The sequence below is a fragment of the Brachionichthys hirsutus genome, chromosome 20 (genome assembly GCF_040956055.1).
Source record: "Brachionichthys hirsutus isolate HB-005 chromosome 20, CSIRO-AGI_Bhir_v1, whole genome shotgun sequence".
Taxonomy (NCBI): domain Eukaryota; kingdom Metazoa; phylum Chordata; class Actinopteri; order Lophiiformes; family Brachionichthyidae; genus Brachionichthys; species Brachionichthys hirsutus.
The window spans coordinates 8,082,494-8,093,525 of NC_090916.1; the positions used below are offsets into that span (position 1 = coordinate 8,082,494).

General features: G+C 47.1%; 3 protein-coding genes across 3 annotated transcripts; all 3 read right to left on the reverse strand.

Moving 5' to 3' along the window:
- Positions 1-1,048: 1,048 nt before the first annotated feature.
- Positions 1,049-4,816, reverse strand: gpr176 (G protein-coupled receptor 176). The gene is made up of 4 exons (XM_068754096.1): positions 4,813-4,816; positions 4,504-4,731; positions 3,995-4,247; positions 1,049-2,282 (listed from the first exon to the last, which is right to left on the reverse strand). The coding sequence occupies exons 1-4, from the start codon at positions 4,814-4,816 to the stop codon at positions 1,049-1,051; spliced, it is 1,719 nt and encodes a 572-aa protein (XP_068610197.1).
- A 614-nt stretch (positions 4,817-5,430) lies between these two features.
- LOC137909346 (acyl-coenzyme A thioesterase 2, mitochondrial-like) lies at positions 5,431-7,417 on the reverse strand. The gene is made up of 3 exons (XM_068753797.1): positions 6,665-7,417; positions 6,378-6,580; positions 5,431-6,227 (listed from the first exon to the last, which is right to left on the reverse strand). Exons 1-3 carry the CDS (start codon positions 7,107-7,109, stop codon positions 5,637-5,639), a joined length of 1,239 nt encoding a protein of 412 aa, XP_068609898.1. The 5' UTR covers positions 7,110-7,417; the 3' UTR covers positions 5,431-5,636.
- Positions 7,418-8,557: 1,140 nt separating this feature from the next.
- On the reverse strand, positions 8,558-10,762 carry LOC137909464 (acyl-coenzyme A thioesterase 2, mitochondrial-like). The gene is made up of 4 exons (XM_068753925.1): positions 10,632-10,762; positions 9,911-10,415; positions 9,624-9,826; positions 8,558-9,480 (listed from the first exon to the last, which is right to left on the reverse strand). Exons 2-4 carry the CDS (start codon positions 10,365-10,367, stop codon positions 8,890-8,892), a joined length of 1,251 nt encoding a protein of 416 aa, XP_068610026.1. The 5' UTR covers positions 10,368-10,415; positions 10,632-10,762; the 3' UTR covers positions 8,558-8,889.
- Positions 10,763-11,032: the final 270 nt, after the last annotated feature.

An 11,032-nucleotide genomic window follows, 5' to 3' on the forward strand; every position in this document is an offset into this window, starting at 1 on the left:
CATTCACTGACCATTAAGTCCTTGAAACATGCAACTATTTCTTCCTCTGGAAAAATCACTCAATGAAAGCCTGCCTCCTGTACAGGATTTATAGGATTAAAAATGGAGCCCAAGGTGAATATGTTCTTTCATTTCCTTCACAGCACATATTTCTTGTTGATTTAAACTAAATAATAAAAACAACTTGTTGAAAATGTTGTTTCCATTCAAATTCTACTTTCCTTAAAGAATAAGAAAAAAGGATCAGAGCATCAGTTTAAATATTTGGCACCGGGGCGGGGTTTAACAACTGTACTCTGCTGCTGCATTCTGATTGGTGCATGCAAAGACATCCGCTTGTTTCTCGTGACATCATCAGCAGCTTTGTAAGGCTGGTTCCCCACTTAGTTCTGCAAGATCCATCGACTATAGCTCTACTATCAGCTTCTGATTTCTTGCCGCTATCAATGCATTTATTACAAAAGTAGCCGTTTGAAAATAAACACGTTGCCCATCGCATTTACTTTTTTTTTTTTTTTTAGCACCAAGTGTCGTTTCCAGCTGCCGGATGAAACATTTACATTAGGAAAAAACTCACAGAGCTTCTGATGATATAAAAACTTGTTTATTTGACAGTCGTTTAAGTGACTTCCGGGAGGCCTTTGGAGAAATCAATGACATTGATTCAAGGGGACTAAAACAAGAACGTCCGACTCAAAAGCACGTCGGCAACGTTCTCTGGTGCAGTAGATGTTTTATTCTAAATGCACAGTTACACTCGGACACTTCCACATTTTTTGTAAACAGTCATTTGCATAATAACTGTTCTGTCAGTACTCTTAAGCAAATCCAGACGCGTTCACAGTGCAAAACATCGAGACTTGAGAAAAGAGACGAGCAAAAGTCAAAAAAAATACTCGAAGTACGACTTGGCAAAAAAAACAAAGTCTTATTTACAGGAAGTGCAAAACGTTCTCTTCATGTCGCCATCATTGGGCGGCGGTGGTTAGAGTCGCTGCAACGCTTTAACTCGAAATGTCAATATCCTGCCGAGGCTGCGAATCAGGAGTCACTCAGGAGTCACTCGGGAGTCCACAGTGGGAATGGCGCTGACCTTGTTGTTCCTGCTGATCCTGCGTTCTGGCCTCGGCCTGGGCGCTGTAGTCTGGATCAGCTCCTCGGGTGTGTTGCCGAGCGGCGGGAGGAGCCTCTTCTTGCTGCTCCTTGTCTCTGGTAACCACTGAGGCGGAAGTTCGAAGGGCCCAAACCCGAACCGCGTGGCGTCCTCGGCTTCTGTAGGGGTAGCGGGCGCCACCTGAGATGAAGAGGCGTAAGCACAGGCGTGGACCTGAGCGAGCCGGGATGCTGCGATCGAAGCGGGGCCGTCCCTGGTGATGACCAGCCCTCCGCCCGTCCCCTGCAGAGGCTCCTTCCTGGTGACCGCTTCCTCTCCGAGGCTTCCCCCCCCCGACCCGTTCCTGTATTCCTCTTTAGGTCCGGGGACGCCGCCCGATGTTTGCGACGGGGTCTCGCGCTCCTCTACTTCTTCCTCAGAGGGCCTGAATATCTGCTGCTGGCCGATGTTAAACATCTCCAGGAGCTGGCTCCCGGAGCGCCCGGTCGCCTGCACCGGTTCCCGGGGACCCTCTGCCCCTAAGGAGGCCAGACCCCCCCCGGCGCCGACCACGTTGCGGCGGCTGCACCGCCTGTGGATCCGGGCCAGCAGGTCCAGCAGGCTGTGTCGGGCCGAGCGGTTGACAGTCAGAAACATGAGCGGATTGGTGAGCAGAGACACCTTGGGCAGCCAGAGGGCCGTCAGATACAGCGAACTCGGCAGTTCTTTAGTCTCCGCCAAAATGGTGCGATAGACGACCATCGCGCCGTAGGGGGCGCTGCAGGCCGAGAACGCCAACACCGCAGCCAGCAGAGTGGCGTGAAGCTCGGCCTCTCTCTGGGACACGTAGGGGATGGAGATGCTGCTCTGGGGAGTCCGCAGCGCCGCGATGATCACCTTCTTCTTCTGGCTCGCGCTGAGCGCCCTGCGGATCAGCAGCATGAGGAGGAAGACCAGCGCGAGGGGGAGCACCACCGTGGTGACGTTGTAGATCAGCACGTACGCCACGTGGCCCGGGGAGCGGGCGTGGTCGTCCGAGCAGGACGCCGCGACGTAGACGTCCGTCACGTTGGTCACGGCGAGCACGGGGAGGCTCGCCACCGCGGCGTGGACCCAGATGTAGACGACCAGGTCTCGTGACCTCGCCTCCGAGATCTTCCTCTCGAGCGGGTAAAGCACGGAGCAGTATCTGTCCACGAAAGCACAAAAAAAAAACATCTCTGAGCTTCATTTAGCAGCTTCAGGGTCCGGCTCTCCGTCACGCTGCGACGACGCAACAGGAAGTTCATCGATTGTGCTAATTAGCGACACCTGTGCTAGCTACCAGAGTGCGCTGCTGAAAACTGAACCCCGTCACGCTGGGCGGGAAAGCTCCCGGCAGTCTACGAGTGAGAGGCACGGCGCACCCTGGACACGTCGCCAGGTCATTGCAGGGCAGGTAACTTGCCATCAAGACATAAACAGATGTTGGGCATGTTGCAAGAAAAAAAAACTACATCTGCAAGACACCTCCTCGGGAGCTTGCTATATAAAATGAAAGCGGTGCTTCTGGTTTACTTTTTTTCCCCCCATTTTGGAGAAACCAGATTGGGGGGGGGGGGGGGGGTATGTTTGATTTGTTGACTGGTTTAGCCTCTGAAATGAAGCCCATCAACAACTGCAACCTACAATCTTGTAAAGTGCAGTAAACGGGGAAGGAAGGGAAAAGCTGGAGATGAAAGGAGTTCCCCTCCATTTATCCTGCTTGTAAAATAGTTTTTGATGAATGCCATGGACTCCGTCTCGTCCTTTCTGCATCACAGCGTGTCTACTTTATATCCCCAGCAGCACGCCTCTTCACCGCAGCAGGCGGGCGCAGGAAGCCCGTATCTGCTGCAGTCTCGCGCTTGCACGTTTATTAACGCAGCCTCAATCGCCCTCCACGACAGTGAATAATTAATCGCTTCCTATCATCACACGCGCATCATAACCGTATTGGTTGCTATGGAGCCCGTGCAAGCTTTGCTAGCAGCGAGAGCGAGGATGAGTCGTGGCGGCAAAAACCTGACCGAGCTCATCGCGAAAAGATGAAAGCGAAGCTGCAGGTTTGCCGTACTTCACCCGGCGTGCTCATGCTGGAGGCGGTTCCTGCTTTTTAACTTTAACGCTGCGCAACGTGACCCTGACGAGATGGAAAATGTATTTATTGGCATCGATCTGACAAAGTCAACACATCTTCTTGTTGCCTCCATTTTACAACTCGCTGTAAATCAAAGGTCGGCTCCGTACTTCTTACTTAAGCATGGGTTCGCATTTATACTCTTAAAAAGCCGTGGATGAGGCGCGAGACGTTTGGTTCAGGGACTTCCTGCTCCGCTCCAGTTGTTTGTTGTGTACGTTTACACGTTTACACCTCTCACTCCGATTGACCCTGCAGCCTATCGACGAACTGATTAGAGATTCAGATCGTCCACCTCTCTGAGATGGTGTCTCAGATCCCACACGGTGGAGTGGGAGGAGTTGCCTCTTTGACTTCAAAGTGCTTCTTACTGCGGCGTTCCAATGAGCCAACAGTGAAAACATCATTCTCCCACGCAAAGGGCTGTTTTGGTTTTCACCTGTTTTGCAAGAGGTGAATTTTTATTTTAAGCTAGCATCAACTAGAAGCGCTCTCGGAGAGCGGAAACCTCCGCCAAGCTTGTAAATCAATTTGACACACCTGTGGTGATCAATTTCAAAGTTATCCAGAATCCAGAATCCACTCTGGATCATCACCAGAATTGTAACAGGTCTTCCTCGCAACATTCCCAACATTGCCTGAAAATATCATCTAGATCTGTCAGTACCTTTTTGAGTTATCCTGCGAACAGACAGACAGATAAACGGCGGCAAAAAAACACAGCCTCCATAATCAATATTTACCTGTCGAGCGCGATGGCGCCGAAGCTGAGCACGGTGACCGAGCAGAAGAGTTTGTGCAGGAACTTGATGGCCTTGCAGAGCACCAGGGCGCGAAGCCACCAGCAGCAGCGAGGGCTGGCGCCGAGGGCGACGTCGAACGGGACGCAGACGAGGCCGGCGCAGATCCCCGAGCACGCCAGGTTCTGGACGAAGCGGTTGGTGACGGATTTAAAGACGTTCGTGCAGCGGGTGCACCACAACACGGTGGCGTTTCCTGGAAAGGAAAGAGGCGGGGCTTCAGGGTGAGTGAATCAATCTGCAGCAGCTTTTAACCCAAATGTCACAGATGTTGTTCCCATAGTAGGTTCTGGGTCAGAGGAACCTACTATGGGGATAAACAAGATGTCATATCCTTTTTTTTTTCTTCATAACAATTTAATAATTCTTCTTGATTATTAATTTCATTAGTATTTATTTAATTGAATTACATCTATTTATTTTTTTGGGGGGGGGGCGGGATTACGACTTACCGAAAAGAGAAGTTAAAAGGATGAGAACCTGAACGGTGGTGGTGAAGTCCCGGTACGCCTGCTCCTCCAGGCCGGTCCCCCGGGCGGGTCCCCCGCTGTCCCACCGGGTCGGCGGGCTCGAAGCGTTCAGAACATCCAGTCTGAGTTGGGCTGCCGTGAAATTCGGTGCGCCGTCCCCGACCGTCGCTGCCATTGTGGATTCAGACCGGTGTTGTTGTTTTAGGAAGGCTGGCGGGACGGTGGACAGATGAGTGTCAAATAAAAAAACAACATGGTGCAATAATAATAATAATATTCATACACAGCGACACATGGAAAACGACGCGAACGCGCTCCGCGACGCCACAATGCGGATGAAATCAAAGCCGCAGAGACGCGGGTCGGACGCGACCGTCTGGCTGCGGGAAAACGGCGCATCAGCTCCCGGTGCGCGGAGCGGCTGCGTCTGTCGGACTGTTGCTGACAGGAGCTGCTTATTAGTGGACTGGACTGGAGGAGGAAGGCTACTCCTCCTCCTCCTCTCACAGCGCCAAGAAACCCCGATGGATATTATTAATGGCAATTAGGAGGTAAGAATATATATATATATATATATATTGATCAGAAGTAAATAATTAACCCCAACGGGTTTTTCCTCCAGATGTTTAATTTAAAGACGGTCTAATATGGCAATGCAGGGGCGTTCATAGCACTGAAGCTCCAATTGGGCACAGCCAGGCCCCCTTAACTCAATTCATTGTTTATGTGCTTCCTGTGTGTAGACGTGATGAAGTCAAATTCAAAACGATTGAGCCGTCTCCATGCCAACATTTGATAGTTATACATGACATTTATCTTGAGAGACTGATAACCGGTGCTGCGCTCAATGCAATCGGATTGATGGACGAGGCGACACAATGACAGAGCGAAACAAAAAGATGAGACTCTCTTTCAGCATTTATTGGAACATTTCCACGCACAGGAAAACAGCTGATCAGGCAATCATTTTATTATCCACAGGAAAACGTTAGCTCATTTAGATCATTATCAGTTACGGATTTACTTATTTGTAATGTGGCCTTTTGATCATTTGCGTGTCTCTGAGGAAGGTCTTTCTCGGATGTCTGAGGCGCTCGATTCGGCGACGTCGTTTGCTAAAGGGCGCTCTTGTTGTACAAGTGCCTCCTGAAGAACTCCTGGACTCTCTCCCACAGGTCCACCTGGGCCTCACAGTGAGCTTCTGGCTCCCCCCCAAACAGCACGTTACTCCCTACTGCTCCGTGAAACCCAGACGGACAGTGAGGCATGTGAGGGACTTCCAAAAAGTGACCAGATTTCGGGTACGTCACAACCTGGAAAGACTGTTTCCCGTGTTTTTTCAAGGTGGCGGCGGCCTGTTGGGCAAAAACCAGACTTTTCATGGTGAGGTCATCTTCACCAACTGCAAACAGGAAGTGGCAACTGGCGCGTTCAATCGGAGGCACAGACGCCATGCTCTTTTCCAAGATGTCGTCTGGTAAAATAGCCTGCATATTTAGCAGGCCAGACGCTGTGATTTTAATATTCTTCATCACAAGGGTAAGCGGGGGAATAACAATGTCTTTGTAATGCAAGGGAAAGAAGCCATTTCCAATGCTGCTATTAATACAGACTGTTGCTGAAATCCCAGGGAGGAAAGACGACATCGCCAAAGCCAAGCTGCCGCTGTGAGAGATGGATATGATGCCAATTCCAGGACCGCAAACCTGTGAAGGAAGTCATTGAGTGTACGTCGTGTCTAAAGCAGCTCTTACGATGCAAAGGACAGGGTGGAGTGGAGAACGTCGGTTTGCTGTGGCGACCCCTGACGGGACAAGACGAAGGTACATTAGCAGTAGTAGATATCTAAAACTGACCTCTGGACGTGTCCTCAAGTACGTGACAGCCTCTTCAAAGTACTCCAAGTGCAAGGTCTGAGGGTTTTTGGGTAAATCCTGGTAGCCATAATAGGCCAATGCCAGAACAGCATAGCCTTTACTGGCTAGGAGGCTGGCTCTGGGCTCACACAGAGCTCCACCCAATGTGTACAGATCTAATATTCCTGGAAATGGACCGTTTCCTGGGAGAAAACAGCAAAAATAAAGAGAGACGGAAAGTTAAACAGAATGAAAACATCACTCCACTCTCACAGTTCACAGCCAACCTGGCGGTACAAACAGGACCCCTCTTATCAATCCTTCTCGCACAGGTATTCTCTTCATCCCCTCTGTCATATATCCTCTTTCATTGATTTCAGAGGCCAAGATTTCTCCGGTCTCTGCGCTCAGCGCTTCTATCTCCACCCGTGTTGGAATGAGAACGTTCTTCTTCAGGAATTTCCTGTGTGGAGTCTCTGGAGCCATGGCCCAAAATAAACCCATGGGCTGCACTCCGGTGTAACTTCCTCTCAGAGAAGGTGAACGGCAGACATCCACCTGGCCAGTTTCATCTGCTTTGTACACGGCAGAAGCCTTGAAAGTCATCCCTCTGTCATCGACGACTTTGGACCGCAGTTCAACCGATTTGTGAGGAGGGAGTCCCTCCACTTTTACCTGCAGCGTTTCATCAAACTGACAGTCGTTGCTGGGAAGAATTTTCACGCAAGCCATTTCAGCCCTTCAAGATGGAAACAGCGATGCTGATCGCTTTCCTCGAGCCTTTTAGTTTCGAACAGCTCTGTGGTCAAACGCGTCTGTCAGGGGAATGAATCATCAGAACAGTCTGAATAGCACACAGATTCTTAATGCAGCAATGTTCGTGCAGATAATTAAAGCTCTGGAGTCAGAGAGTTAGGCTGGCAGCTCTTAGGTAGTTCATATTTAAAAATCCGAGAGCTAAACGTGAACAGTTGCCATTCTAGAAATAGATGTAATTGTTAAAAAAAAAAAAAAACGTCACTGATTATAACTAAATTCACTCTTTCTCGCATTATGCTAAACATTTCGCAACAACGACGCTCATTAAACGGAACCGGTTTGCGGAGCTAACCGGAACTTGACGACAACGTCACCAGATGTTAGCTTTAATATAATTAATGTTAGCATAAATGTGTTAATTACTACTTTGGCAATAAATCACTTTATTTGACCACTAACTCGTGTTGTCTCATATTTCTGTCGGTCTTTGAACCAGAGTGTAGCATCAGTTGTGACATTGTGTCTTGTAAATGATGCTAACGCTAACTACCGGTAAGTTACCAATGGTTAACATTGAAGATTTTCCTGTTTTTTATTTTAAACAAACTAATCGCAGAGTAATTCGGCAACTACTAGTTCGCAAAATATCTGAAAACGTCCGTAATATCTTTCCCGTTGACGTACGAAGAGGTAATGCTCTTAGTCCAAACAGAACACGGAAATGAAAGAATGTAAACAAAGTGGGTGCAACCATTCTCATGCGGGAGGCAGGGGTGTTCCATTTTTTAATCAGCTGCCTCCGGTGTTTGCCTGTTTAATTATCCACTTTTCTTTACGTGATGTAAATCAAAATATTTGTTTTCTAGTCTTTATGTATTGAAATGCAACGATTGAATTTTTTTTAATGATACCCCGAAATTCAAAAAATTGAATGATTCCAACTGATTCCACCTGTAGAATTAAATGGTCCATATATTGTAAAATTGAGCGCTAAATGTCCACGTATAAATATGATACAAAATCAATTAAAGGATTTATTTGATTAATTACTAATTATTTACCAACATGTACACAGTTATTTATGTCACGATACATGCATGCAGGACGACGAATGGGTCCCTGGATGGCAGCATTGGCAAAAAGCATTAAGAAGTACAATTATGTGCTATTTTCTGACTTTCCACCATTATTGAGGAAATGTAAAAAAAAATGATTCTGTTGTTTCAGACTGCTGTGACTTTCCTGTGTTAAAAGGTTAATATGCATTAACATTATCTGCAAGCTTTCACTTGTTACCAACTGAAAAAGGACTGAAATCTACACTTTCAGAAAGCTTGATGTCATTTTGTCAGCCACTGAATACATCAGACTGATTCCAATAAACAAATGAAAATTGATACATAAACAACGCGTTTACTCAACTGTTTATTAAGTACCATAAATTCTTGTCTCTTTTGATAAATCACTCAAATCAGATTATGACACATTTGACACATTAACTTTTACTGAACGACATAAAAACTTCGTAATGCAACGTAATATTTTAGTTCTAATTATTCTCATTGATGACAGCTTCATTACATTGAACTCCATCAGTCAGTCAGTCATTGTACAAGCCGTTAGACGATACTCACACAGTGTAATTTAGTGCCAATGTTATGGCTAATTCATTAGAAACTAAAGGCAAGGCTAAGTATTGCTAAGAACAGTCTTTCTCGGATGTCTGAGGCGCTCGACTCGGCGACGCCGTTTGCTAAAGGGCGCTCTTGTTGTACAAGTGCCTCCTGAAGAACTCCTGGACTCTCTCCCACAGGTCCACCTGGGCCTCACAGTGAGCTTCTGGCTCCCCCCCAAACAGCACGTTACTCCCTACTGCTCCGTGAAACCCAGACGGACAGTGAGGCATGTGAGGGACTTCCAAAAAGTGACCAGATTTCGGGTACGTCACAACCTGGAAAGACTGTTTCCCATGTTTTTTCAAGGTGGCGGCGGCCTGTTGGGCAGAAACCAGACTATTCCAGTTGTGGTCGTCTTCAGCAACTGCAAACAGGAAGTGGCAACTGGCGCGTTCAATTGGAGGCAAAGATGCCCTGTTCTCTTCCAAGGAGGTGTCTGGGAGGGCATCACGTATGTCTATGAGCCCAGGCTCTACAAATTTAATATTCTCCAACACAGGGCTAAGTGCGGGGATAACAATGTCTTTGTAATGTAAGGGAATCACAGTATTTCCAATGCAACAATTAATACAGACTGTTGCTGAAATCCCAGGGAGGAAAGACGACATCGCCAAAGCCAAGCCGCCGCTGTGAGACATGGATATGATGCCAATTCCAGGACCGCAAACCTGTGAAGAAAGTGTAAGTCGTGTTTAAAGCAGCGATTATGTCCTATATCACAAAATGTGGCCTCTGAAAAACAGAATACAAATAAAATGTACAAAACAGAAACGTGCTTCATACATTTACGGTTTTACTATTCAAAACTGACCTCTGGACGTGTCCTCAAGTATGTGACAGCCTCTTCAAAGTACTCCAAGTGCAAGGTCTGAGGGTTTTTGGGTAAATCCTGGTAGCCAAAATAGGGCAAAGCCAGAACAGCATAGCCTTTACTGGCTAGGAGGCTGGCTCTAGGCTCACACAGACGTCCACCAAATGTGTACAGATCTATTATACCTGGAAATGGACCATCTCCTGTGAGAAAACAGCAAAAATAAAGAGAGAGGGAAAGTTAAACAGAATGAAAACATCACTCCATTCTCACAGTTCACAACCAACCTGGTGGTACAAACAGGACCCCTCTTATCGATCCTTCTCGCACAGGTATTCTCTTCATCCCCTCTGTCATATATTCTCTTTCATTGATTTCAGAGGCCAAGATTTCTCCGGTCTCTGCGCTCAGCGCTTCTATCTCCACCCGTGTTGGAATGAGAACGTTCTTCTTCAGGAATTTACTGTGTGGAGTCTCTGGAGCCATGGCCCAAAATAAACCCATGGGCTGCACTCCGGTGTAACTTCCTCTCAGAGAAGGTGAACGGCAGACATCCACCTGGCCAGTTTCATCTGCTTTGTACACGGCAGAAGCCTTGAAAGTCATCCCTCTGTCATCGACGACTTTGGACCGCAGTTCAACTGATTTGTGAGGAGGGAGTCCCTCCACTTTTACCTGCAGCGTTTTATCAAACAGAGAACGAAGGCGGGGTAGAATGTTTACGCGGATCTGTGAGTAAGCCATTTCAGCTTCTTAAGATGGTCAGCGTCCTCTGCTACACCAGCAATGCATCTGTAGAGGAAATGAATAATGCAATTGTCATAACGCTTGTGGAAAAAACAAAAAAATGTGCATTGGATCTATCACAAGCATTCTTCATCACGAAAGACAGTGTTTGTTTACAGTAAGTATTTATAACGTAATTGACCAAATAGAGAGTTTTCATGCAGGATCCCTCTCTTGTCTTTAGTGTTTCACCTGTTGAAGAGTATTTGAGAGGGCATTCACCGACAAGGTGATGTGAAGGTCAGGAAGGGTCTTCCAGCTTATGGAGAGGACAGCACTGGGGGACAAGCTAACGGATAGCTATCGGTTAGTAGGTGAAAGGTCTCGAATTACCGATTTTTTCTTTCCTGTTTGTATCCGAATAACTATGAATATATCTCCAAATGACCGTAATACACTGTCTACATAAGTACGAAAAAGGGAAGCTTACATACGCAGAGAACACGGAAATGTAGTAGGAAGTAGGAAACCTTGGCGCAACCATTTATCCGAAGAAGGGGGGACCCGGTGGTTTTAAATCAGCTTTTTTCGATGTATATTCGTTCATTGAGGCCGTTTTCTTCGCTGATTTTATTTCAGACTCGTTATTAATAATGTAGTAATTAAAACACTGAAACAAAAAT

What these genes read in the sequence shown, in the direction of transcription:
- LOC137909346 (XM_068753797.1), bottom strand. Translation starts at nt 7,109, where the DNA reads ATGGCTTGCGTGAAAATTCTTCCCAGCAACGACTGTCAGTTTGATGAA. An exon ending in GGTCCTGTTTGTACCGCCAG is followed by an intron (nt 6,581 to 6,664) that starts GTTGGCTGTGAA and finishes GTTTTCTCCCAG; the next exon opens with GAAACGGTCCATTTCCAGGA. An exon ending in ACTTGAGGACACGTCCAGAG is followed by an intron (nt 6,228 to 6,377) that starts GTCAGTTTTAGA and finishes CTTCCTTCACAG; the next exon opens with GTTTGCGGTCCTGGAATTGG.
- gpr176 (XM_068754096.1), bottom strand. An exon ending in CCTTTTAACTTCTCTTTTCG is followed by an intron (nt 4,248 to 4,503) that starts GTAAGTCGTAAT and finishes TTTCCTTTCCAG; the next exon opens with GAAACGCCACCGTGTTGTGG. An exon ending in GGCGCCATCGCGCTCGACAG is followed by an intron (nt 2,283 to 3,994) that starts GTAAATATTGAT and finishes TTTCGTGGACAG; the next exon opens with ATACTGCTCCGTGCTTTACC.
- LOC137909464 (XM_068753925.1), bottom strand. Translation starts at nt 10,367, where the DNA reads ATGGCTTACTCACAGATCCGCGTAAACATTCTACCCCGCCTTCGTTCT. An exon ending in GGTCCTGTTTGTACCACCAG is followed by an intron (nt 9,827 to 9,910) that starts GTTGGTTGTGAA and finishes GTTTTCTCACAG; the next exon opens with GAGATGGTCCATTTCCAGGT. An exon ending in ACTTGAGGACACGTCCAGAG is followed by an intron (nt 9,481 to 9,623) that starts GTCAGTTTTGAA and finishes CTTTCTTCACAG; the next exon opens with GTTTGCGGTCCTGGAATTGG.